Source organism: Lepisosteus platostomus, chromosome 17 (genome assembly GCF_059453375.1).
Source record: "Lepisosteus platostomus isolate fLepPlt1 chromosome 17, fLepPlt1.hap1, whole genome shotgun sequence".
Taxonomy (NCBI): domain Eukaryota; kingdom Metazoa; phylum Chordata; class Actinopteri; order Semionotiformes; family Lepisosteidae; genus Lepisosteus; species Lepisosteus platostomus.
In genome coordinates this window covers 9,328,758-9,352,236 of record NC_142627.1, presented here as the reverse complement: position 1 = coordinate 9,352,236, position 23,479 = coordinate 9,328,758, and the positions used below count along the sequence as shown (strand labels likewise).

Sequence of the window (23,479 nt, the reverse complement as noted above, 5' to 3'; positions counted from 1 at the left end):
GCTGACATTCCTGATGGGTTTTCCTAATGCATGAGATCAAAGTTAAAATCCCTCTCAATAACAGCTTCTTCCTTCACACATTGCATCCTTGATTGTGTTATACTGAATACAGACAGCATTATAGTCTGTTTCTGAATTTTGATCTCGCCCTTACTTCTGATAGACTTGTTCAGGCCCTACAAAAGAAATGGGACAGAATCCCACAAGACAGCATCTGCAACCTGTGCAAACCATGTATTTCAACTGTACACCTTGAATTGCTCACAGCGGCCTGTAACTAAAACAGTAGACTCTCTATTGATGCAGCCTGTTGACAAATTGTTATCAGTGTAATAGGTTCATATAAGTCATATCCATTCAATACAATTTTGGGCCACCTGCTACAAAACCTTTTTTGGCATCATCCTGTTAACATCTTTTGCTGCTCAGTATAGATTTCACAGATTTTTCATTTGTTTTTTTTAAACTCTGATTTGTGACTGATTTGAACATAACTCTGCTCTATGACATTTGTTGTGGCTGTAGATATCTTGCAGCTGTATATAAATATAGCAAATGATTATCTCAATTACCTGGCTACATGAAACATGAAGCTGTGAGAAAATCTGGTATCTGAAATTAAATTGTGCTCTTGAGTGTTTTGAGAGGTTTAATGTCTAATATGTATGTTCTAGTGTTTTGTAAGCAGCCATAATTGCATTATGCATGTCATTTGTTTTAGTTTTTGTCTTTAAATTATATGTGTGAACTCTGCTCATGCTAAATAACCCTCAGTGCTAGTTATCTGGATTAAATCTGGCCTGTGGATTTGTAAAAAGCCTGTTTTGATATAACCTTTGGTTATCTAGTTTGCACAGGATGTCATCGCGTTATGCTGCTGGAGCGGAGTCTGTGGGTGCTGGTGGGAGGGTCTCCCGGTGTGCAGTAACGGAACATGTCGTAAGGGAGTTGTAGGCTCTGATGGGAGCCCTCCTGTCTGAGAGAGGAGCTGAAGACCTGTCCGCCTGGTTTAAGTGTGGCAGGAAGCTTGCTCTCCCTTCCTATAAACCCCTCATGTTTTGCTGTCTTAAAACTTCTTTCAGGAAAAGATTGGTATCTTTTTTTTTTTTTTTCTGTCCTCCAGCCAAGTTCAGAAACCCACACAGCCCCTCAGCTGCACACAGAAAGATAAATTGTTACAGAGCTTTGTTCAGAGCGGTGTCCTGGCGCGATGTGGCCCATGCATGCAATAGCAACTGTGCTCACTGAGTGCTCTGGGAATGTAAACAGAACTGTGTGGAGAGCAAGGTCAGTTTCCGAATAAGAATTTCGCCAAAGAACCCAGAGGAGCTGACACAGGCAGCAAAAAATACAATTTCCATTTAATTTAATTTGCAAATAATCTGTTGCCACAAAAAGCAAGGCACTGCTTGTTTCTGTCCAAGTAAAATCAAGAGTGGCTCATAAAATAGTTTTGCCACATCCATGTTAAATCGCTCTGACCTAAAAAAACCCCAGAGGGTGTCTTTCTTGCTACTGTTCTGTGGTCAGGACTGGTATTTTATTACTGAAATTACAGGACAAAATGTAGGTCTGTTTAACTATCCCATGATCTGCAAAGCCAGTTAATCCAGCACAGAATGTGGAAGAACTATGCAGTCTGGTTTTTTACTTCACACCCCATTGATATGGAGTTTGTGTAAAAAAAGTCATGTGACACTTCACCTTAAGAAACCAGTTAGCTCAATTTGCATAACACTTGAACTAAGACTTGTGTGCTTTCTCTTAAGAGGCAAGCTTGTAGCAATGATTTTGTCTTTAATTCTCCCAACTGGACAGTGTAGCTGGCAGTGAGCATACATCACATAGCCCTGGGCTAAGGAGGGAAATAAGGATGATAAAACACATTTTAAGTTCCTTTAAAGCACAATCAGGCTGAACTGTTTCCATTTCAATGAGGAGGGCTACATTTAAAGTGTATGAGTTATTTGTACTGTTTAGCTAAGTTGTAGAGACTCTGATAGTAAAGTATATGTACTGTACAAATACTGAACAATAGCTTACCCTGATGTTTGTAGTTGTTAATAGAAGCAGCTCCTATTAAGGAATACTTTCAAAGCTTTGTGTCGCAGTAAGAAATCTGTTTTATTTCCGTGGATAAAATCCAGGTGGTGCTTTGACTTAAAAAAAAACCAGCAGCAATGCAGTGAATGTTGTGTTGATTTATACTGGACAGAAAAGGAGACACTGAGGAAAATTTTGAATTATAATAATTCAAAGCAAAATACACGTGTTTTTGTGGAAAAAAGGCATAGTGCATTGATAATATGCAATTTAAAATAAAGCGTGTTCAAGGTTTAATTGTTTTTTAAAGAAATACCAAAACTAATTGTTTTGAACTTGAAACAGGGTCAATGAGGGAAAAGTGCAGGAATTATCCCAAAGCAAAAAATAGCCTCGTTTTAGACTGTATTTTCGAAAACAGGAAAATGGCTCATTGTCAGTTAGATGAAAATGAACTGTGTATAATGGGGCCTCTGCTATCCCAATTTCAATGTGTCAGTAAGCACCAAAACTCGCACTTGACTTGTCAGTCTGTTCATTTATTTGTCACTTTATTTCAGTCCCGTGAAATGTATTGAATAGGTGAGGACATTTTTAACACTGCAGTTTGTGGGTTTAAATCTCCAGAATCATTTTGTTATGGTTTTCCTTGCAGACATGAAGGTGTGTAGATGGGACCACATGAAAGAGCTGGTGAAAAGGGCTGCCTGGTTCAAAAGATTGTAGAAATGAAAACCACAGAGTGATGCCTCTGACTCCCATTGTTAGCCCCCTGTTTCCAGTCTGCTTTGTATCTCTCCACGTTCCCACATTCTATCCCTGGCTTAAGTTCACTCCTGGCAGATAGACTCCTTCGTCTTTATGGACAGTTTCTCGCCCCTCTCCTGGTCAGATCTAAATCGGATCCCGCCCGTGATTTCTTCCCGTGCTAACCAGTAAAACTAACAACGCATCAGGTTGTGTTGTCTGTATCTCCTGAATTATTGAGAGAAGATAATTGATAGAAAGCAGCAGGCCTTCTTAAGGGTGATATGACCTCATTTGGTTTGTCAATCCATGCTCAGTCTCTTGTTGTTAAAATGTCCAGGAGTTAATTTAGTAACTTTTGCTAACTTGAAATACGCCTTGATCATTTGTATTAAAATGAAAAATTAATATACAAATAAGGAAATTAAATTTCCCGATCTAGATTATAAGATTTTTGTTTTATATCCTTTTTCTTTTTTACCAGCCAGGTCTCCATCAGGAGACACTCTTGCTTAGATGCACAATGAAATATCCTTTGCATAAAGTCAAATCTCATTGCTCCGGGTTCAGCAACACCATGAAACTTGGTCTTCAGGTCTTAACCTTGACGACAGACCCAGGGCAACAGGAGCCTTGATGCTACAGAGACTGTTCACTGTCTATTGTGGTCTATTTACCTATAACTTGTTGCCTGGAGGGGTGGGGGGAACCACCTCCTTGGACCCCAAAAGGTTTCTTTATGCCCACTGGTTTTTTGTTGTTTTCCTCTTCCCTGTGCCCACATGGCCTACTGTTGCTGTACAATATTGCTAACTGCTATATAGTTCTGTAATGTGCAATGTGGCAGACTGTTATAATGGACACTATAGCAAATGAAAGTTTGGTTAAGATGTGTCCTGCTGTAGTTACAGAACTTTCAAGTGCAGCTGTGTTTTCCTGGGGTGACTATGTTTTCAGCTCTGATGTTGATGCAGCTAGACTGTGCCTTCAGTGACTCAACCCTTTGGAAGCTGACCCATATTATATTGTGCTTAACAAAATGTATCGGAGGACATTGTTGTTGTCCTGTTCTCCCGAGATATGCAGGCATATGCTTAGAATGTCGCCTCAACAAAAGTTTCAGCTGAAACAGGCTGCACAAACAGAGCCCATATATACTTAAAGCCCATATAGCAACCTAGTGCTAAAGACTTGACTGTCCACTACATACACAGTGAAGCATGAAAACATGGAGAGAGAAATCAAATCAGTCTAAGGCTACAGCTTCTTCGGCCAGCGCAGAGTAACGAATCAGAACTGCTTATAGAAAATGAGTGACTTCAAAAACATCGGTTAGATTTCCAAAATCCTGTATTTTATAATCGCCAGAACAATGGATTTTTTTTTTCTCTTGGAGAAGCCCGGAAATAAGGTGGTGGTGAATTTCCCTGCGACCCTCCTAGATGTTTTTGAGCATTCTTAAAAAGGATCCGCATATATAACCACCCCCTGACAATGATGGCTGATCCCACCCAGAAGAAAAACTGGTGCCATCTCCGTTCTGTCCCTGCGGCCTGGGTTCTGCAGTGCCTTGGCTGGTTGAACACTTTGAGAGCGTTGTGAGGGTTTGCAGGCGTTAACAAGGAAGGTGTCAAGGAAGGCACTTCCCTGTGTAGCAGGAGACCGCAGTGCCCCCCCAACTAGAGATCGCAGGCTTTCGTTTTGAAGTCAGTTTTCTGTTGTTGTTTTTTGCTGGCAGACCTGGCAGGACTGCAGGGGGTGTGTTGGGACTTGGGAAATGAGGGAGCCTATTTGAGGAAACTAGGATCGCCTCCCTTCAGTTTAATCGTCTGGTCTTAAGCAGCGTTACATAACCCTTTGTAACGGCGGGACCCCTGGGCCGGCTCCCTCCTAATGATTTCTCGTGCGGCTGCCGATTGTAGCCGAAGGCAGCGCCAGCCCCTCGGGGGGGGGGGAGGCCACACCGCCCCGGCTGGGAGAGGGGCAGAGCCTGTGTGCGCCCCTCCGCAGATCGGACCTGGTGGGGGGGCCTGGCTCCTCCCCTCCCCGGCCGCGACAATGACAAATGTGTTTACTCATCCCCGAGCGCCCCCCCTCCTTGTGCCAGGGCATGGTTGTAAATCAGCAGCGCCCTGCCTCACGCGCTGCACGTAGCCAGATCATTAAAATACTGCTCGCCTGGCAGCCCGCCAGGAGCTGGGAGTGTCTATCAGTGTGCTGCTCCTGGGGGGGCTGCCGGGCCGCCTGCCTGCCTGCAGTAGCGGCCGAGGGGGACAGTACAGAGGCGCTCTACTTCCTGGATCTCCACCCAGGCAGCTGGCAAAAGAGCGACAAAGTTGATCAGAAAAGGGCCTCCAGCGAAACGCAGCTTCATGTTTAAATCGGAGACCTCCTTCGGGGTCCACGGGGCAGATGCCGATAGACGAGCTCTTGTGCCACGTGTGGTATCACTAAACAGATCTGCGAGAGCACATGTGAGCCGGCGCAGGCGTCGAGTTGCTGTGTGATGTAAATCTGAGAAGTGTGCTTTTCTGGTGTGTTGTTGCCGTTTGGAAGACGAGAGCTGGGCTGACTTGGCAGTTATGCTTTTTGCTAAAAGCACACTCACTATTTTTATCGCAACTCATGCTATTAGTTAGGTTATGCCCTATTAAATTAATCTGATCGTACAAGTCTTGGCTTTGCTTTCCTTACAATTATACCACACTCAATTTCTATTTTTACCATTTATTTATTAATGTCCCCACATCATTCTCTTATTACAAGATGTCCATGGAAATCTTTTTTTTTTTAACCCAATGCATTACAGAATATGTTGGTTATATATTTATATGCCGTGGCAGTTTTGAACCAGTGCACCTGTAGTGCTGTTGGAGAATGTGACTTTCTAATCCTTCAATTTAGGTAGTACAAGAATTAAGCTGCTTCGCTTCGGGCGCGTATGGTGCAAAAAAAAAAAAACCTGATTAAACAAATGGAAAACAAAATCCACCGTACAGCACCTTAGCTCACTGGTGTTCTGCCAAGGTGTCTCGAGTCTTCCGTGCATGCAACTTAACCTCCTCTCTGAAGAGTGAAGGTCTTGACGTTGAGGGAGGTGTTATTCCAGGCTCAGATCTCAGCCGTGACATTCCACCCCACTTCTGTCACCTTTTCTCCTTCTGTGTGACTGTCCGTACGGGGCAGTCAGATAACCATGTGAGTGTTGGTTCACGCGTTTCAGGAATTTACCTGCAGAGCTCGTTCATAGAAGGCCACGAGGTCATGCTAGCGATCCCTGCATTAAGAGTTTTTCCCACTTTCAAGGGGGTGAGAGAGAAAGGTCAGAAGTTTTGCCAGGCGCAACAAAACGCCTCCAATAGCCTCCCTCTAAAACAGGATTAAAACCTTCTCGCAAGGCAGAAAAAATCACAACTAACAGAATTGTGTGTCCACTTCGCCCACGCACTTTATACTTCTGGAGGCAATCTGTAAAGCAACTGTTTTGACAAATGCAAGAGTCAGTCATAAAGAAACATAAAAGGCTATCTCCTTTATGAAACTGAATGCTTATATGAAAAGGGGTGGATACTAACACATGGTCTATGAGTTTTTCTTTTTTTTTCTTTCTATGACTGCACATCGTAAGAATATCCACAAACAAGATGTTATCCTGTCCATTTTGTTTTTCAGTAGCTAATTGATCGTTTCTTGAAATAAGCCATTTGTTTTAACAACAAGGCTGGACAGTTGTTCAACACCTCCACTCCTTTTTGTGTAAAGAATGTGCCTTCTGTTCTCAACTTTATATAAACTTACTAGTAGTCAGCATCTATTTTCCCACTCCCTGTTATACAGTAGGAGTCTTGATACGTGTGTGTGGTGTCACTTTTGCTAGCATAGTATCATGATTGATAAATGTATTTGTATGTTTTGTATTAGTAATGCTCCATTTTAACAAAAGATGTTAAGTCAACTGTATTGGATTAATAATGTGCTTCTTCTCTCTGAAATGTGATTGGATTCTGTGGTAAATGTGTGACAATTTCTTTTAAACAACAAAGAACCTTAGTGTTTGTCCTTGTGTAACACTTTGATGGTGATAAATGGGACCTTTGCCTTTTTTCCAGCCTAACTCCCTTGATGATATAATTGAATGCTGGAGGATGTTACTGTATACAAAAATAATCTGTCTGCTAGTTTATTTACCGGTCTGTTAAATAAGGATCCTCAGTTTGACACTGGGACAAAAAAGGACAAAAGGCATGCAGCTTGCGTCTATTGTTCTCAGACACGTGTGGTACCAAGAGGTTATAAACATGAAGCCACTAACCATCCAAACTACACGTTTCTCCAGAGCTGCTCAGTATCTTTGTATTCGCAAGCTGGGATGTATTGCCAGTTTTTAAATGCACAAGTCTGCAGGTGCAGTGACCCTGTATTATTTTCTCTTGCTTAAAACAACTGCTTAAATTCCCACCATATAAAAGCCTTGTGAAGCCTGAACTCTGAATTCCCTGGATTCTTAATCTTAGTAATAAGATACAAAAAATCCTACTGGCCTGTTCTAAATACATTTTCATGAACCCGAAGGTACAGATGCAACCTTGAGCTGATACTATAACATATACTGTATATGAAACTGTATGTTCCTGGCCTTTTAAACTGATACACGTGTCTACCCTTCCCCCATCATGTGAACTTTCTCTCAGACTACTTGATCCATAACATGATAAGAGGATTTACTGTGAAGCTATAGATCTTGAATCCATGTCCAACAACAAGACTGCTCATCTTCAAATGACTCTCTTGTGGAGCTGCTGTGAATTCAGGGAAATCCCAAATATTCTAGTTTAGTTAGCCCACTTACCATAGATTTTAAACCAGTAACCTTTGAATATACTGAAGAAAATAGCAACAACAGATTGGAAAGAAGCTTCAAATTTGCGACGCTTTGTGTAACTGTTTTGGTTGCTTCTTGGGTAAATAACATTTGTTTGTTTTTTACTTCAGAAAAAAAAGGATTAGTGCGTCTCGTTGGAACCTACAATTTCAGCAAATCGCTATTTTTTTTGCTGAAGTAAAATTCTTTATGGTTCTGACTTTTGCAATATATTTGCACACCCAGCAAATGTTGTCTTTGCTTTAATGAAAAGTTAAATTTGGATTCTAAAGACATCCTGTAAGATTCAAAGCTGTTAATGCTTTGCTGCCAACCTCAAGGATACACATGAGGTACAAGGATGGAGTATACTTGCATATTCTAAACAAAACACCTGAAAGAAGGATTTGCACAGAGACCACTTGATCTTCCATTCGGGGACTTCAGTTGTGTAGAGGGAGTCCTGCTGTCAAAGAAGTCGCCCACGTTTTCCGTCGTCCTAGTTACAATCTCCGATTGCAAAGACTGAACAATCATAAAAACTGTAAATAAAACTGTCCTCTTGCATAACAGTGCTGAAAATTGCATGCCTTGGTATGACGAAGCACTTTTTAATGCAGGGAAAACTCCTGGCTTCTTCTCCTAGCAGCCAGGTGTGATGCGGGTATGGTTTTCCTTTCCTAATCGTCTTCTTTGATTTGCTTGCAGGCGATGGTGGCCTGCTACCCAGGCAACGGAACAGGATACGTGCGGCACGTCGATAATCCGAACGGTGATGGGAGATGCGTTACTTGTATATATTATCTTAATAAAAATTGGGATGCCAAGGTACGTAGACTGCGACCCTTGAAAATCGCCACACTCGTTTTCGACTCGCTGGGTCCAGACCTTTCCCCCCTGTCCTAGTGGTCATGATTATCTTGCTCTTTCAGTTTTTGCACGTGCATTGTGGGCTTGTCTTGTCAGTTTTGCCGGACCGAAGTGTGACATTTTTTTTTTCTCCCTCCTTTTGAGAGGAAGGAAACTGCCGAGCTGGAACAAACTGAGCCTTTGAAACTAAAAAGCTGCTCAGGATAATAAACCCCATGTGAAGTTCTGGGCAGGCTTTGTCTAAACAAGAGTATTTCCTCATCTCCAGATTTGTTATCTCCTCATTAGTTCTTCCTAGCAATTTCTTCCTCATATTCTACACACCTCACCACTATCATAAGAACTTTATTTAACACAGGTTATCTCATGGGTATCTCTGGATACTGCATAACTAGATGACTTCCAAGACAAAAAAAGAGACATGTAAACCCAGGATACAGGAAAAGCCTTTTGTCCTGTTCTGGTCTTAATGCCATGTTCCAGATACTCCACATGGAATATAACATTCCATTTGTGGGATGTTGCATGTGTCCGTTTTTAATAACCACTTTTATTTTTACAGAGTCATGATGCACTTGGAGTCTAGTCCAGCAGACATGGGCAGCCACCTGTTACAGCTATATATAAAGCACGAGACACCAGTCCATCGTAGGGCACACACAGCAGGGGAGAGTGGCCAGTTAACCAGGGCAACACATCTTTCAGCTGTAGGAAGAAACCCGGGCAGTGAAGAAGAAAATGCGGTAATTTAAAGGGTTGAGTACAAAGGAACAAACGTCAGATTAATTTCCACACCAGGCAGCTTCCTGCAGGGAAGAGGAGAGCAGAGGAGAAAACTCTAGGTCAGGGGTCTCCAGCCTTATAGTTCACTTGTTTCTAAACATTGGCAACGCCTGCGTTATCTTGATGAAGGAAATGATCTGTACAATTAACAAAAATGTGGTCTGTGGAGACTGAAGGGGACTCAGATTCTGGTCCCAGGCAATCTCTAAGTTACTCGTTTTAACGTATCGCCTGCTTGATTGGTCCGAGGGAAAATTTAGGAATTGGCAGTTCGGGGGTGGCCTATCGAACCTGCCAGACCTGTGCTCTGGGCCAGTGGTTCTCACTCCTGGACTCCCCACCCTGAAGAAAATACTAGAGCAGTAGGCAGACCCAATACTGGCAGCAGTTAGCACTGGTACAAAAACCAGAAGACAGGGTTCCTCCGGGACCAGGAGTGAGAATCCCTGCTCTGGAACCATTTAGGATTGGGGACTGTTCCAAACTGACGTAATCCCACTCTAAGATTAGCCACACAAGCTCCTGGAAAGGCAAGGAAATATGCCAAAGGGGACAGGTGCTGAAAATCTCAAGTGAAACTTCCCCGTAGTTTTTCCCTGGAAGTGTCCCTTCGAGTCAGATGGCCGTCTCCTGGTAGACTCTTCTCAGACAGAAGAAACTGCGTCAGAGTCCTCAGTCCTGTTTCTTCCAGAAGATTACACTACAGAATCTAAAAAAAGTCCTATTAGGCTTTGGGGATTAACCTGTACTTCACGGGTTTGCCCTGCCTGATCATATAGGGTCACTATATTTAAACATTCAAAACAGAGGACAATCTGTAGAGAGGGGGGAGAGTGGCATTTGTACCAGTATCAATTAAATTGAGTTGTATTAATGCGATGTTTATGTGCATAACGTCTACTGTATGTATAGAACATACATATGTATAACCATGTCTCTGTGGCAAACGAGATATAAGTACCAGTTCTATATACCCAGCTCTCAGCTTCTCATTCTTCTCTACCACTTTAAAAAACATGGGCATTGTGTCTTTAGTTGTGCAGTGAATGTGTTCTTTTGTTTTGACATTGTGTTTTGGGATAGCAATATAAAATAGCGAATGAAGATCTCTTGAAGAAACACTTCTGTGCACAGCAGGGGATCAGATAAGGCACTAAGGTTAGCGCTATAGTTGAGCCAGGGGTCGAGGCTGTGGAAACATAGTACCTGGAAAACCGAGCCGGGCAGTGACCTAGACCAGTACACAACTAGAAGCAACGCGCAGTGTCTCTCACGGATGGTCAATACTCTCTTCAACCCTGAACCATTTCGCATTGACAGTCCTTGGGAATAAGAATAAGGGTAAAAATCACAGATATTTTAAGATATTTGAAAATTTTCTGCACAGATATTCAAGGACCAAAAAGGAGGACATATGAGAGAAAATCTGGACGTTACAGGATTTCTGCATCCTAAGATGAACCTTGATTTTGACTGCCTGCTCCCAGGCTCAATTATTGGCTAGTCAGTAGACATTTTGGCTCAGTGCCTATTGGTGGCCCGTTTAAGAGCCAAAATGGCTACCTCCTATGGAAGCCTCCCAGGACCAGAAGAGATGAGTCTACCATGCACTAGTTTCTCGCACATTCATATTTTAGGCGTTTGCACAAAGTGGTTAAAAATTTTAAGGGAAAATTCCATATTTAATGGCAAGGTTATTCAATTGTTATGGTGCTTTATACAACAAAAGCATTGTCTTTAATGTACAGTATGTCTCTCCTGGTATTACTGAAAATCCATGGACTGCTATGCTGACAATAAATAGCTGTTTTCTGAATATTCTAGAGTGCTGTGCCCTGGGAAAACGCACTGACGCAGGAACAGATTTTAGTTTGAATTTAATCAGGTGTGTGACCCCCTGACCTGCTTATAGAGTTTTTATCTAATTACAGGAAGCTCTGGTCTGCCTGTTCAAGATAACGTTCTGTAGTCAAAACTGACTAATCTTATTTCCAAGCTGTGGCCACCACAGAACATCATTATTTTTGGATTTTGGCAAAAGGATGGTAGCCAAAAGAATTTAAAAGTCACACCAACATGGAAATTGTCATTTTTATTCTGTTCAAACTAGGTAGTAATCTGAATATACATTAAGGTTCCTGAGACTTTCAGAAAAACAAATTTGCCTGTTCTGTCAGCTCTGTCCTGGTAACATTTGACACAAGAAAACTTGAGAGAAGCATATTTCCATTTATAGTAGGCTGTGGACCCATGCCAGTCTTTAAACTGCAAACCATGCATTGGGTTCTGAATTGCAGTATTCCAACGCCAGCATCCCTCAGTTTCCCAGGTGACTTTAAATTGGCAACAGCTATGAAGAAAAGTTATCTTGGTTCAGTTAATTATTCATTACAAAGCTGCTTGTCTTTCAAGGCCTGCCGAACTGTGAGCATGTGGCTTTTGGAAATCTACCTAGAGATGGCCTCTCCTTTTCTCCTTTCTCACCGCGGAGGCTGTCATCGGCGCAGGCTCAAAGCGGAGCTGCCCTTTCCTCCAGTCGCACAACTGTTCAGTGACAGCGTAGGGAGCACCGAGTGTCCTGCCTGCTCCCAGCACTGCAGCTTACTCACGTCAGAGGACCCCTGCTACACCAGCCAGAACGTTCCTGTCACTGGTGGAAACTATGCAGCGAGAATACAATTTCAAGTGACATTTTTCACATTCTGATTCCTCACAGTTTAAATATATATCGAGTATCTGTTAACTCAAGGCTAGACCAATGAAAGGCCAGTACCTTCATGCTTGGGGTACCTTTGTCTCCGCATTGAAACCTCCTGAGCTAACCTTCAGAATGTGCACCTTGTGTGGTTTCCTGTGATCCTTTTGAAGACGGACACAGAACACTGGTGTTTCTGGCTCTAAGAGAGTTATTATTTCCAAACCCTGGTCCTGGAAGAACACTGCTGGATTTTGTCCCAACTGAGTTGTTAATTGATTTTGGTTTTCTGTTTGTGGCCAATTTGTAAATATGGTTTCAGCTCATGAAATGTCAAATCGGATAAGTCACTGGTATCATCCCAATTGGTATCCGTTTCGGAGTTTCAGAATTGCCCTCATTCCGGTCTGTTGACTGAAATGTAACCAGTAGGGGCTCTGCAGAAGGATCTGTTGATCTGTTGGCTTTTATTGAAGTTGTCGTTTACAGCTGAGCTGGAATGAAAATCCCCAGAGACAGGGACGGGGGTTAGGAGCCAATGTCCTAGAGATCCTAGAGATAATATTTGTGTGTATTATTCTGAGTCATTTATGAAGAGTAAAAAGTCCTAATCGCATTAAACACAGTAGGTTCATTGGAATGCAAATTAGAATCCCACTGTAGAAATTCTGCCATAATGAATCAACACTTATAGGAAATCTGTGATCAGCTTTGATGCACCAAATAAATCTAAGATCCAGCTAATGTAAAATAAATGTTTTAGTCAGTAAAAAAAGCTTAGTATAAAGTAAAGAACAGTAGCAGTTCTTTCAATTTGTAGAGCTTTCATTGTGTGCTTTGCAGACTCCTTTGGAGAGATGTGTATTTCCATATGCAGTCTGGAATCGCAAAGGAAAATTCAAATTATGTCTGGGGAAAAGGGGCTCTTTATTTGTGAGCTTCTTTGCCTGCAAGAGGAAACATAAGCTGGGGCTTATTTTTTTTTTAAAGATTAAAATGGCTTTTTAAGGTTCACTGATGTAAGTACAGGCTGTTGGCCTAGTAGTGTATGTCAAAAATTAAAATGGCAGTTTTGTTCCAGAAATGTATCCTTTGACGAGAAGAGCGAAACATGATTTAGTCAAGAATACAAACTGAGGCCGTGGTGTTAATTCTCCCGACCTGCAGCGTCATGATCTGGAGGGTCTTGGCTTCAGCCTTCGGTTTTACCTCCAGCTTCTGCCAGCTTTGGCCTTTTTGTCTGAAACCAACAGCACTTGGTTTCTTAGCAACCTAAATTGCCACAGACCGAGGGGACAATGGAATGTTGGCTTTTCCTGCAGCTTTAGAATTTCAGTGCTCTTGTGCTTCACACACAGTCCAAGCAGGACTGAGGACATCATTACAGAGTTCTGCAGATCTGTAATGTACGTTTTCCTTTAATGTTGCTCACTAGCTTGACTGATCCACTTGAAACTCTGCTGTACTGCATACAGCATTATACCCAGTTTAGACCAGTGCTCTCCTGAAAAAAGTCCAATATTTCTATTGTTTACAGGCAGATTTGAAAGGCAGCTATAAAAGTCACCTGTATTCTATGGACTGCAAGGTTCCAACTGAAAATCCCAGTCCCCTGTTTCAAAATGGCATATGGACGCATCTTGAAGGGTTTGCCAGTGACATCACAGCTGAAGCATGGCCTTAGGGCTGTATTGTAGAACACAGTGATTCAATTTGTGTGGGTGACATGGCTCTACCTGCGTTGAGAGTGGTAGGACCTTTGCTGTTCCTGAGCTCAGAACCTTATACCTGTTATTTCACATTCAGCAATCTGATTGTACGCACTTAACGGAAGACATTCCTCATTTGAAATCACTGGAACTTTTTAACCCTTTATTCCTTTTTAGTCATACGCCTCAATTAGGAGTGTACAACAATACATTAGTAATACAATAAGGAAGGTTTTTTATTTATATCAACTGTACTGTATGTGTCCCACCCAGGGTGTATACTGCCTTGTGCTCATTACCCCCCTTGAGCCTGTATTGGATAAAGCAATTAAAAAATTAAATGGTGTGCAGTATGGTCTTGACATTTGCGAGGGTTCAGTGCACAGAATAGTAACAAATAGTCAGATTTCCACATAACCACCCCATGGGTCCTCCCCTATACAGTTGCATAATGTACTACAGAATGCAAGATCTGAAAGTATACAGTAAGTAACCCTTCCTTATATGATAATGTACTAATGCATAGGCTTTAAGATTATTTAAGTAATACTATTCAAGTGAAAGAAACCACAGTAATCACAAAATTATAGTAGTTCAGGTAAACAACATGAATCCCTCCTCTGTGACTAGTGGATGCCTGCACTTTCTCTCTCTGCTCCTTGAATAGCACGTGTAATTAAACAGGCAATAAAACTGTTGTTGAGCCTGTAAAGTTGTCTATAGGCTGTCACTCCCCACGCCACTGACATGGAACCAGGAGTTTTCCTTACAATATAAAAACAAGACCACGCTGAGCCGCAGATGCTGAATAGTGGGAGCTTGGGCTGGCAGCAGGTTGAGTAGAGTTGACTCACTAGTTAGATTCGGCTCATGATCTTTGTGCTACCAATTGGAAAGTTGGGGTTAACCTTCAGCTTGGTTTCCAAGTCCCCCTCAGCCAGAATACATTTTAATTAAGCAAATTGTCATATGTAAAATGTGCAGATGCCAAGACCCTACTGCATATGTATTTTCTTTTAGGTTTTAATTTTACAGTCCCTAAAATCATTCGTTCATCTTGGCCCTTTCTTTGCCTTTGAACTGGGAAAAAGAATTACCCAGAAATGTCTGCTCTGGTATATTCCAAAATGGTATATTGGACCAATCATAGTGTACATGGAAGAACCCCTTTGCTTTTTATGTAGGAACCAAGTGACTCATGTTGTGCAGAACTGTTTGAGTTGACCAGGGCTCTCTCGGCTCTGAATGGCACTGCGCCCCCTGTGGCCAACTTGGGCTATTGCAGGCATGCAGTGCTGTCGGTGTGGAACGCACCTCTCCGCCACTTGGCGCTGATCCTGCAGTACAGGACTGTGCTGCCTGTGATGCATTGAAAGACGCCCGGCATGAAGGCGGGCAGCCTCAGTGTTCATAGCTGCAAGCCAGGATGTGAAAAGGTAGACAGGTGGCAATACCGTAATGGGCGGGTATGACAAAAATCACTGGAGCTTCTAAATTGCAAGAAAATAATGTTGCGCTGACTCTGCATTGTTATCTAAAATGTCCGAAGCCTCGTATTGCACACTTCCTGCCCCAGCACACACTTTGCACTACAGCGGGCTGCGGGAGGAGCCGCTGCAGTATTTTTCAGTCTCTTCCTGGCCGGCGCAGAGGGGTCACACAGAGTTTATGCTGCAATCTGGCAGCTCTATTCTGAGAGTGGCCCAGTTCCTGGGATTATGCTGTCTGGGCTGGAATTGTCTTAATTGCGAAGCAGGCCGGGCTGGAGAGCGTCAGATTAGAGTAGGAGGGTTCTGCGGGTTCTGAAGTTGCCTTAAATGTCAAGGTCGGCAGAGGGAGGTTTCACTGAATCCTCTCGGTCCTCCACGGGCCGTTCCGCCCGCTGCAGAAGCCCATGGCGGAGGAGGGACGGGTTTCGCTGTCCAGATGGGGCGGCTGGGCTGTGTCGCAGGCCGACGGAGACCAGGATGTGGTTTCGGCAGCAGCGTGCAGTCAGTAGGGCAGCTCTCGGCCCTCCGGGGCCACAGCACTCCCCTAGTCTGTTCAGGCGCCCCTCGAGAGGCACCACGGCGAGCGGACGGCCAGAGGCCCCCCCTGTAGACATTAAGCCGTATTGCCAAACGGCCGGTGGTTACGAACTGGGCTGGCAGGGGTTCTGTTTTACACAATCAAAAGGGTTTTAAACCATGAACCTCAGACAAATATTCAGACAAATGTCGGAGTGGAAAAGGACACTTATTTCCTACCTTTTCCAGTGCCCTCCCATTGGTGAGCGACAGAAGGGGAGTGCTGGGGCAGCCTGGGACAGCCTTCTGCCATGCCTGGCCTTTTTGTGATGGAGGCCCGGGCACTAGATTCCCCTAGCTGAGAGGGTTTCTGCTCATAAAGTCAGTGAGAAGGGGTAGGCAGACTGACGGGAAGTGTGCTCCTGCCTCACAGTGAAGAGGAGTCCTCTGTGATGTCACAGGATGGGATGGCTGTGAACCTACTGGCCCTGCTCTTCCCAGGGTGTCTCTGGACTTCCCATGTGGAGGGAAGAGTGTGCTGGAAATAGCAGGGCCTGTAGCAGCTGATCTGCACGAGGAATGGGTGACTGTTCTCAGTTACAACCTCGGTAATCACGGTAATGAACTGCAGACCTTTTGGAGTGTACCGTATTAAACGTAAAGCTGTTTACACTTGGGTGAAATGCAGGTTTGCCTCTCCAACGTGGTCACTGTACGTGGATGGAAATAATCACGCAGTCTTTAAGCATTTTCCGAGCCCATGCTGAATTCAACTCATAAGTACATCATGACCTTTCTGGCTGCTATGTATTACTGCGCTCGGAGCAAAATTTAGAGCAGAGATCACAGCACACAGCTCCCTGCAGCTTTTGTTTCACTTGAGCGCTTTCATTGCAGACCCATTGTGTATCACAATATACCTCTTCAAGGCAGAAATGGCAATTTTGCTTTTCATCTTCACCGTTTTGTGCTTTGAACAATAATTGCAATTACCAGCATCAATTGTTTTTCAGTTTTAAGTAGAAGAATCGCAGTAAACCACAGTGAAGAAGCTCAGCCAATAATATCGTGATAATCGCCTCTCCTTGATCGGTACATTTAACTCGGCCTCTGGAGGTTTGTTTTTTTGTTTACCTGTCCATGTGCCTGGTATTATTTTCTGGAAAGTGCCGTGTTCTCAGGAGAGTCACAGTCATTGACAAAAAATTTGAAATATCTCATTGTATTTAGTGTATAGATGGTGTATAGGATTTGACTGGACTTTTTTTACTTTGCCTTGATGACAGATGTAGAGTTGAATTCCTCCTGAGCAGTGGTTCTTATAATCGTGTGGTACAGGAATGTACTGTAGCTCTAGTTCTGCAGAGATTGAAAACACTGCAGAACCACAGAAAGGAAATGGTAACAATTTGGTCTTTTTTTACAATGCAGCAACTTTAGCAGTTGTCTGTGTCTAAAACAAGCGGTATTACAACACACATGAGCTTGTGTAAGTGACAACTTTTTTATTATTCCTCATCATTCTTTGTTATTCATTTAAGAATAATACCAATCTAAAATTAAGAGTCTATTTGAAAAATATGCCACTCATGCAATACTGAACCCTTCATTGAAATGGTGGAGATAGATCACTTCATAATTAATCCTTCCAGCCTAAGCAAAAACCACCGTGATGTCGACTTTGCAGTTGCAATTCATGTATCAATTGAAGTTGCCTTCATTTCACCTCCCAGCCACTTGCAGCTTTTTAACTGTTAAACTTCTTTGCTTTTGTACTTTGCCCACGAACCCATCTCCTGTCTGAAACTGTATCTGTATCTCAGCCTTGTGGAGGAACTGGATGATGAAGGCTTTAGTTTTTTTGTAAGTTTTGAGCAATTCCTTAATAAATATTCTTTTAGTAAAATGGCAGTACAATAAACACCTGGAAGTTACATTATTTTACATCTAAGCAGATTAAACGGTCTTTTGTGTTTTTTCCACAGGACTGCCCTTGGGGAAAAAGCGATGTGTATCCCAAGGGTGCCTTCCTGACTAAACAGATCGTAATTCTTGCATTCCAGGAACATGGGGGTCTGCTCCGAATATTCCCGGAAGGCAAAGCACAGTTTGCCGACATCGAGCCCAAGTTTGACCGGCTGCTCTTCTTCTGGTCCGATCGGCGCAATCCTCATGAAGTCCAGCCAGCTTATGCCACAAGGTGAGTCTCTGCCCCTGGCGCCGGGTCTGTAGGCAGATAGGAGCCCAGCCCTTTTCCCAAACTGTTTCCACCACTCGGACTCCCACGTTCATTGTACATTGTACGCCTTGACCTTCAGTTCCCTTTCTGCTTAGCATATCCAAGCATCAGGTTCAATGGCCTGTTAAATATGTATGGTCCTGCACTTGAGCAGAGCAGTGTAAAAGGAAAGTTTCTCAGCAGCTGTGGGAAGGGGCTTGGATTTTCCATTCCCTGCATTCTTAATTCTCCTCAGGCACTCCAGCTCCCATTCCTGTACTCTGCTGGAACTGAGACAAGTATAAATGTATCGCAGAATCTTTTTCTTAACTGAAAACTGGCCTGTTAAGTACCTTGTTGTCGTTTTTCAACACTATTCTATCTTTCGTCTGGTTCTTTAATTATGGAATGGTGTCGTTATCTACTGTTTTTGTTCGCAGTTGGTTTTTCTGTAGCGAGCTGCTGAGCTAGGTCATGACAAAGTTCTGAGCAGTAATAGTGTACAAACACATTTGATGTTTGGGATTCTTCACCCAGGAACAATACAGTTTTAATTTCAATTCTTTATTAGGCTGACATTTCTTCTGTATTTTTTTTAACTAAAAATTGTAAAAATGTATAGCTTGTATAGTAAGGTTTCTGATTCCTAATTTTGTGATAAATATCCTGTGAACAAAAAGGGATACACGCTTGAAACTGAAATTTGGGCAGGAATGATTAGAATTATTTATAGTAGCTGCTTGGTTGATTAAGCTACAGTTGTTCTTGACAGCTGGAAACCAAGAATTATTTGAGACATCTTGTGGTCCATTTGTCTTAATTACAAATGTGTTTATTTCTGGGATTGCTTATGAATGAATTGGAGTTTTATTTTGCTTTTACCCCCTCTTTGTACAGGTATGCCATAACAGTGTGGTATTTTGATGCAGATGAAAGAGCTCGGGCTAAAGAAAAATACTTAACAGGTATGGCAGATCCTAAACAGCAGGAGAGCACACTGTTTCTAGACAAGGGAAGAACAAAACTCTCAGCACGTATTGTTTCCCTGAGATGCTTACACTCTGTATTTAGTATATATTGCTTTCATTTTAATTGAGGGATTTCTTAAAAATGTCTTGGCTGTTCAGAAAGGACTGACACAGTAGTGGTGTCAGAATAAGTTTTATTCCAAGTGAGTCCAAGGTTCCCAGTTTATAGTTCAGTTCTTGTTCCTTGATATTGCATGATGCATTGATTTGAAGCAGCTTGCTCTAAAAAACAATACATATATACATATGTATTTATAAGAGACAAGAATAAGCCCAGTAAGGGTTTTACTGAAATGCCTGGGTAGTTTTTCAAAGTGTCTGGATTTGTCTCTCAGATGTAACATTATTGTCACATTTCATGTAGCATGCAGGGGACGACTCTCATCATCCTTTCCCTGAAGACCAGTCACTTTTCCACAGATTTCACCTGCACAGTGGCGTCTCCCCAATTCTACAAACATTGTTGTTTTCTAAAAAAAACTGACTTTCACCCTGGAGGTTTACAGTGGTCCTGAAAGTTCAGTTTTCATTTTGGTTTTCGCATTTGTTTCACTAGACCAGTTCTTCCTCACTACTGTGTCAAGTTACTGCTGGATTAACTTCATTCTCACAAACTCACGTCAATGCTGCTAACGACGTGCTCAAGCCAGAAGAAGAGCACAAGTCGTCCAAAAAGTTAGGAACCCCCACTCAAGTGTTTGAAGTCTCTTGCTGGGTGGCAACGAGTGCTGGGGTAGGAGAAAGACTACCTGCCCCTTGCTTGGCAAGAGCTAATCCGTTAGACTCCACCAAGAAAACCACATACGGTTCTGATGCATCAAATCATGATGTCTCTTTTGCAATAAAGCAAGGAGGGCAGGTGAAGTTAACATGTTAATATCGTCTCTCACTCACTTTTTCAAACAGGGCTACAGGTTGTTATTCTTGAAGTTTAGCATAATTTTCATACAAAAACACATTTTTGTGATTAGCCAGTACCAGTGTGTTGCCTTTATAAGGTGTAAACTAGGTCAGAGAGTCGGGTGATTAGCTCAGGTCTGCCTTGGCAATAAACCAAGGCCCCCTGTTCCTTTCATGTTGCTAAATCGGAGTGCGAGTGAAGGATACTTGAATTACATCTCCATTCGAGAGACCTTGTCCAGCCAGGAATTTGCAAAACAATAAAACGATTCTTAAAGGCTTCATTGTTAACTCATATCAAGGCATAGGTTCCTTCAAACTCTAGACCTCAGTCCTGCTGAAAACTGGTCGAACTGGTGGAGCACAGGCCCAGGTATCTTCACCTGCAACACCCAAAAAACGCCATTCCGCGAGAGGAATGACATGGATCAGGCTGCAGATATTGCCAAACCTTGCGGGACACGTTAATCTCAGGAGCTGTCTAGTATTAGGGCGAGACAGGTACACGGTGACGCGTGGGTTTGGCGAGACAGAAATGCTTTTTCTAAGAGATGGACAAAAACCAAAAACTTGGGAAGCATGGGCTTGCTAGACTGACTCAGAACTCGGGGCCCAAGCCTGTGATTGTCCTACGATACAGGTTAGCAGATCCAATTGATTTTTCTCTCCCTCCCCCCCCCCCCATTTTCTTCCAGGGGCAGGAGAAAAGGGAGTGAAGGTTGAGCTGAATAAACCCCCAGACACGAGTTTCTGAGAAGCTGAAGAGGTCGACTGCAGGCCCCGGCTTCTCGCTGCCAGGAGAGAGTGAGGCGATTCGCTGTGAAAAGCGGGAAGAAGCAGCTCCTCTGCCGTCTCCACTTTCCCGTTGAACATGGCTGACCTTGAATGTTTCGGCATTGCACTGTGAGGACTGAAGTTTCCGTGTCTTTGGTTTTGCTTTCTGTGAAAAACACTGACATTAAAGCAATCACAGAACTCTCTTATTTGCTTGATGCAAATGAAAACTATTATATATGTAAAGGCTGGGTATTGATCAGAGCACATTGAGCAGCACAGTGCATTTTATCTCTGGTGTTTACTGTCACATTTAGATTTCTTGGTAACTGTATAAACATGAAAGGTACAACATACTGGATTTTCTTTGGAATGATAACCTGTATTCATGGAAGGAGTTCATCTATACTCCTAAGGTTTGCCTAAAGTGAGAGCTAATCATAATCCCATTACAAGTATTTATTGAGTTGCTTAAGTACACAGATGGGGTGCTTCAGTTGCTAGCCTGTATGGATTGTGACGCTCTTTTCTTTCACTGGCTGTTGCTTGGTAACTTGACATGGTGTTTGAGATCTGCAAGCTTCACTACATCAGTGAGGATCTTTCGATTGTCCGAACTGTATCTTAAACCACGACAAATACCAGCGCATTCACTTTTCTATATGTGACTCTGCTTTATAAATGCTTTCCAAGTCTATTCTAAGACTGTAAACTAATAGGCATATTATCTCCCTTTTCTGAATGGAAAAGTTGGTCCTGAACCCCTGTTCTTTGTAGACGTTCAGGAGGTTAATTCTGAACGTTCTAGGTTTCACTCCCAAGAAGAGACAAGGTCTTTTTTTTAACTGTGAGACTGTAAATTGTAAAGTGCTGCAGTTTTGCAAGCTGTTGTGGTATGAACACCCAAAATTTCATAATGCAGTAGATCGTTTTCACCTGCAGGTCATCTGTACAACAGCACAGAACTGACCTTTCAGAGCTAACTAGTAGAGCATTGATTGGCCACTTGGGGAGGAACCAAAGAAGGTTGATGTCTTGGGAAGAAGCACTTTCTTCTGTGCAAGAACATTGATGACATTTTGTGATCCTCACAGAATACACACTGAATACTGTGAGCAGTGAATGAGATCCCAGACCTTCCATACATTTTATTGTAATCAAGGGGGTGCTGGCAGATAAGTGAGGTTTCCAGCATTGTCCAAACCTTCCCCTTTAGTCCAGTTAGACTCTGGGCACGCTCACGCAACACTAAACTCTCCCTAGAGGGGAAGAAGAGCTGAAAGCCTTCTCCCAAGAGAAATAAAGACTTCGTTATGGGCTGATGTATTACTCTGTCCACAGGGAAGCTCTCTACAACCACCCAAAACACAGATCTCAAAACAAGGGCTTTAACCCTGTCTAGCCAGCTGAGCCCTATTCACTCAGGATTCAGATCATGCCCGTGTTTGGCTCGCTGTCACCAGACAGGAGTGCAGTGCTTTTCACTTTCACAGAGGCCCTGGAAATTGTACTGCTCCTCAGACTACTGGCCTTGAGTGTGCTAAATGCTAAAATAACATCAGAAAATAATCATAAAATGGCATTTTAAGTTTTAAATTCAAAGTCTCTAATTTATTCCATTATACCCAGATGTGTTCTTATTCTCCAACAACAATCTCCTAATCAGATTTTTTTACATGCAGAAGAAAGAAGAAAAACTTGGGTTATTCCGATTATTTTTCCCTTTTTCGCAAAGTTAATTAGTCCATTTAATGTTTCAATGTTTGTTTTAACCTATAACCTGTGCTGACTTTTACAGCTTTTTTGTAACGTCTTTGCTACTAATCTTGAAAGAACGTGTATGTACTTTACTAATGTGAGCAGATGCCAGAAACAATTCTCATTTAAAAATACAGCTGTTTGTGTACTTCCTACCTGAAAAGGGTGATGTGAAAGTTGATTTTCCCAGGTTGCTCAGTGAGTGAGGAGTAAGGATGTTCTCTGTATGCATAAAGAAAAGATGGAGGACCTCACTGTTTAATAACAGCACAGCTCATTGCCAGAAACTGGCTGTGTGGGATTTAGGAGTCATAAGAATGAGCCTTTCTGCTTTGAGCTGCCTTCAGTGTGCAGTGTGACAATTGTCTTTACTCTGCCATTGAAAGGTGACCCATAACAAAGGATGTTTCAGCGTTTGCCTTGAAGTCTACACAAATGTGTCTCGTTCAGAGTAACATGCGCTAAAGTACGTAAAATGTGATCAGGAGGGTGAGTTGCAACATCCAAGGAAACCCTATGGCAAGAGGTAATTACTTTCTATGGACACTGTGCGAAATCCATCTCAGTGTTTGGGATTTTTGCTTTTTTCTGAGGGTCCTACTGGACTGATGCTGCTCAGCATGTCTGGTCAGGCACCTGTGTTATGAGATCAGTTACTTTATTGTCTAGTCACTCATTAAAGGCACACAGGTACCATTCTCCATTACACCAGGTTTAAAAGAACTTCATCGTGAAAGGAGAGTCAGTCAGCCTCAGAATTTTGTCATCACTATAACACTGATTTTAGTACAAACGCTTCCTCCAGTAGAAAATCATAATGTAAGCTAATGGCATAATGCGATATCTCGACCTGCATGAAGAGATATGGGTTTGCTTTTTTTTGTATATAAATCAATGTGATATAAAATACAGTGTTAATGATGAAATGACTGTCAGTTTGCTTGATAAATTAAAAATACAAATCCAAATGTTTTCAATAAACACATAGAAGCCTTGTGTATGTCTTTGTGTGCACTGCGGAGACTTTGTAGTGGGTTTTAGAGCATCTAATTGGTTTGGCAAAGTGCAAGAGTGGTAGCTGTGGTCT

The 23,479-nt window shown here is 42.6% G+C and overlaps 1 protein-coding gene across 2 annotated transcripts in view; it reads left to right on the top strand.

Annotated features, from left to right (window-relative positions):
- egln1a (egl-9 family hypoxia-inducible factor 1a) overlaps positions 1–23,392 on the top strand; it is a 41,339-nt gene extending 17,947 nt beyond the window's left edge. The window contains exons 2-5 of one of the 2 annotated variants that reach the window (XM_088610288.1): positions 8,360–8,479; positions 17,778–17,914; positions 18,830–18,897; positions 20,556–23,392. In XM_088610288.1, coding sequence (XP_088466414.1) covers positions 8,360–8,479; positions 17,778–17,914; positions 18,830–18,897; positions 20,556–20,614 — 384 coding nt within the window. In that variant the 3' untranslated portion in view covers positions 20,615–23,392. The remainder of the gene's footprint in view (positions 1–8,359; positions 8,480–17,777; positions 17,915–18,829; positions 18,898–20,555) is intronic. The other variant, XM_088610289.1, reaches the window with a different exon arrangement.
- The last annotated feature ends 87 nt before the right edge of the window (positions 23,393–23,479 follow it).